Genomic DNA, 2,989 nt, shown 5'->3' on the forward strand with positions numbered 1-2,989 from the left:
AAAAAACAAATAGAACCACATGATTCCCCATATCTTTGACCTCGAATCCCTTCTTCGTTTGCCATAGTTGTTTAAAAGTCCGAACAATGGCTTCCATATTCAAAACTCGTCGTGTGAAAAACTTTGCCGTGATAGCCTTTCCCCCAATCATTGCTATCGTTCGTTCGCTATACTCGTTATCCTCCTCCTCTAAAAGCGAGAGTTTTTTCCACATCACAGATAAGTCCTCCATGTTGAAACATTGTAGATGCAGCAAGGGAGAAACGCTCACTCATATTATGGGGCAAACAAGGAGAACATGAATAGCCCAAACCCTAGGGTTAGGCACGGCCTTCTACTAAGCGGCTAGGGTTTGGAGTGGCCTCCCCTACGCCAGAGAAACTTTCTAACTTCTTCTAAAATGGTCCTAGTTAAAAGTTAAGATTATTATACTTGACTTTTTTATTAATAATATGCAGTAGTATTTTCCCATTAAAAAAGAAAAGAAAAAAAAAGCATTGGTCGGTTCATTTAAAATGAAACCCCATACAGGACACATCCATTAGGCAATAATTCCTTCCCACTAAACAACCACTATAACAGTGTGTAACGTCACTGGCTCACTCTCATTCTCTTACATCCACTTGATATTAACTTCACGCGCCACCAATGGCCTCTCCACCGACACTCCCAATCTCCAACTCACAAACCAACTCCACCGCCACCACCCAACCCATAACCACGCCCGCTTTCCGCTCGTTCATCTCACGCTTATCCTCCTCGATCCGCCACGGCTTCTCTCAACGCCGCCCATGGTCCGAACTCGTAGACCGGACCTCCATGACCCGACCCGAATCCCTCACCGAAGCCTACTCTCGGATCCGAAAAAACCTCGCCTATTTCCGCGTCAACTACCTCACCTTCATATCCTTGGTCCTCGCTTTCTCTCTCCTCTCTCACCCAATCTCTCTCCTCGTTCTCCTCTCTCTCCTCGCCGCGTGGACTTTCCTCTACTTTTTCCGTCCGTCCAATCAGCCTCTCGTCATTCTCGGCCGCACGTTCTCAGATCGCGAGACCTTGATCGGTCTCTCGCTCTTAACCGTCGTCGTCGTTTTCCTCACCACCGTCGGATCGCTCCTCATCTCGGCGTTGATGGTCGGCTTCGCGATCGTGTGCGCTCACGGTGCGTTCAAAGTTCCAGAGGATCTCTTCCTTGACGATCAAGAGCCAGCGAATTCCGGATTGCTCTCCTTCCTCGGCGGCGCTGCCTCTTCCGCCGCCGCGGCCGCCGCTCCTGTCGCCGCACGTGTCTGAGAGGAGGGAGGTTAGTTATTTCACAATCATTATTGTGAAATTGAAACACTGTTACTGACAAGGTTCATTTTTCATATGCTTGGGAAATTCTGGGCAAATGAGATAGGGTTTTGATTTGAATTGTGCAATTTGTAGACCTAAATTTTCTAGACTTGTATGTAGATTGGATCTGTATTGTGTATTTTTAGACCTAATTCTTGTAGAGTTAGTTTGAGATTGTGTAGTGTTTTATTCTCAATGAATGCAGTTTTGGCTGCTGAGTTCGAATTCGAATGGCATTTCCTTTGCTTGTATGGAATGTAATGGATGTATGTGATTCTAACTTCTAAAGGATAGAACTAGAACTTAGGTGTATAGTGGTATAGTTCCTTAACTAAAGTTCCCTAATTAAATTCAATTATATGGTTGTATTGGCCAATAAGTGGCATGGTTGAATTGAATTCTTCTTAGGAAAGATAATATTGTTTGCATTGCATTGATCAATGTGGTTAAATTTAATTCATGAACAATATCTAAGGAACTATAACTAAGTTTTTGCCCGGTCCTAAATAATGGGTATTGAGCGCCAATGAGCTCTATAGCTGAAATGACACTTCATCCTCGAATAATAATGAGATAGAGGTTGTATGTTCAAGATGCACTAAATATGCGTGTAATTTATCAACAAAACTAATAGAAAGGGGTTGCATGGTCTAGTAGGAACTTCTGAACTTGAACTTTGAAGTGGTTGTTGGTGATTGAATCTTTGTGCAATGCTAGCTGATATTGCATAAGCCTGACTACACTTTTAAGTTATTATGAAATATAACTGAAAGTGAGGTTAGGAAATAGAATACGTGTAGTGCTTGTAAACATATTAGGTTCTTGGGATTTTTAATTGCTTTTTAGAGTGGATTTTTTCTAGTTTAGGAAGAGATAGATGTTTCAAAAGGTGGGAAATCTTCTATTTGGAAAAGCTTGGGGAATATCAGTTGGTTTCTTAGTACCATTTCTGATGACATTAAGTCCTTTTCTCTTTCTCTCATCTAAAGGTGCTGGGACATTGTCTTAGGATTTTCTGTGATAGATATGCCTGAACAGGTTTTGTGCTGATTTTATTGTTTTTGGTAGATGGGTCAGTTTTTTGTATTTCTGAAGCATGTCAATCCTAATATCACTTGGTCAGTAGAATCATCAATTCATTAATGGATTAGCATCGCTATGAGTCTTCCTCCCTCCCTGATTTGTGTCCATTGGAAAACCTGATTACCCTTTGTTGTCACATGGAATCATTGTTTTCCCATCCCTTCTGCCCTTGGTTTTTGAATGGAAAAGGTTTTGGGGTAGCATTGCTAGATGCAAGTGCAAGAACAGAGGTTGCTCTGCATGCCTCTTCAAAGTAAAGCATTTTCACAAATGTTTTTGGCCTTTTGCATGGTAGTACCTAAGTTTTGGACCCGGTTTGTGACTTGCCTCATACAGGTGGACTCTGTAGATTTAAACATTCCTGTCATTTTATGTAGGTAAACCTTATAGGCTCGATGTTGGATGCTTGAGTTATATATGAAGCTTGTTGTTGTAGTTGAAGTTTTTCCTTTTCCCAGCCTGTAAATTCAAGTTCGTTGGCCTTGCGTTCCCCATGCGTTATATATTCTAAGCTAAAAAGAGTTGAAATTGAAGTTCTGTCTGTGTGACTGTGTTGAGTTCAAATAGCGCA

General features: G+C 41.7%; 1 protein-coding gene across 1 annotated transcript; it reads left to right on the plus strand.

Moving 5' to 3' along the window:
* Positions 1-553: 553 nt before the first annotated feature.
* LOC115973293 (PRA1 family protein B3-like) lies at positions 554-1,571 on the plus strand. Its single transcript, XM_031093547.1, has one exon. The coding sequence runs from the start codon at positions 649-651 to the stop codon at positions 1,291-1,293; it is 645 nt and encodes a 214-aa protein (XP_030949407.1). The 5' UTR covers positions 554-648; the 3' UTR covers positions 1,294-1,571.
* The last annotated feature ends 1,418 nt before the right edge of the window (positions 1,572-2,989 follow it).

Source organism: Quercus lobata, unplaced genomic scaffold (assembly GCF_001633185.2).
Source record: "Quercus lobata isolate SW786 unplaced genomic scaffold, ValleyOak3.0 Primary Assembly Scq3eQI_181, whole genome shotgun sequence".
NCBI classification, from domain to species: Eukaryota; Viridiplantae; Streptophyta; class Magnoliopsida; order Fagales; family Fagaceae; genus Quercus; species Quercus lobata.

Bases quoted from the DNA above. Each gene is read 5' to 3' on its own strand.
- LOC115973293 (XM_031093547.1), top strand. From the start codon at position 649: ATGGCCTCTCCACCGACACTCCCAATCTCCAACTCACAAACCAACTCC.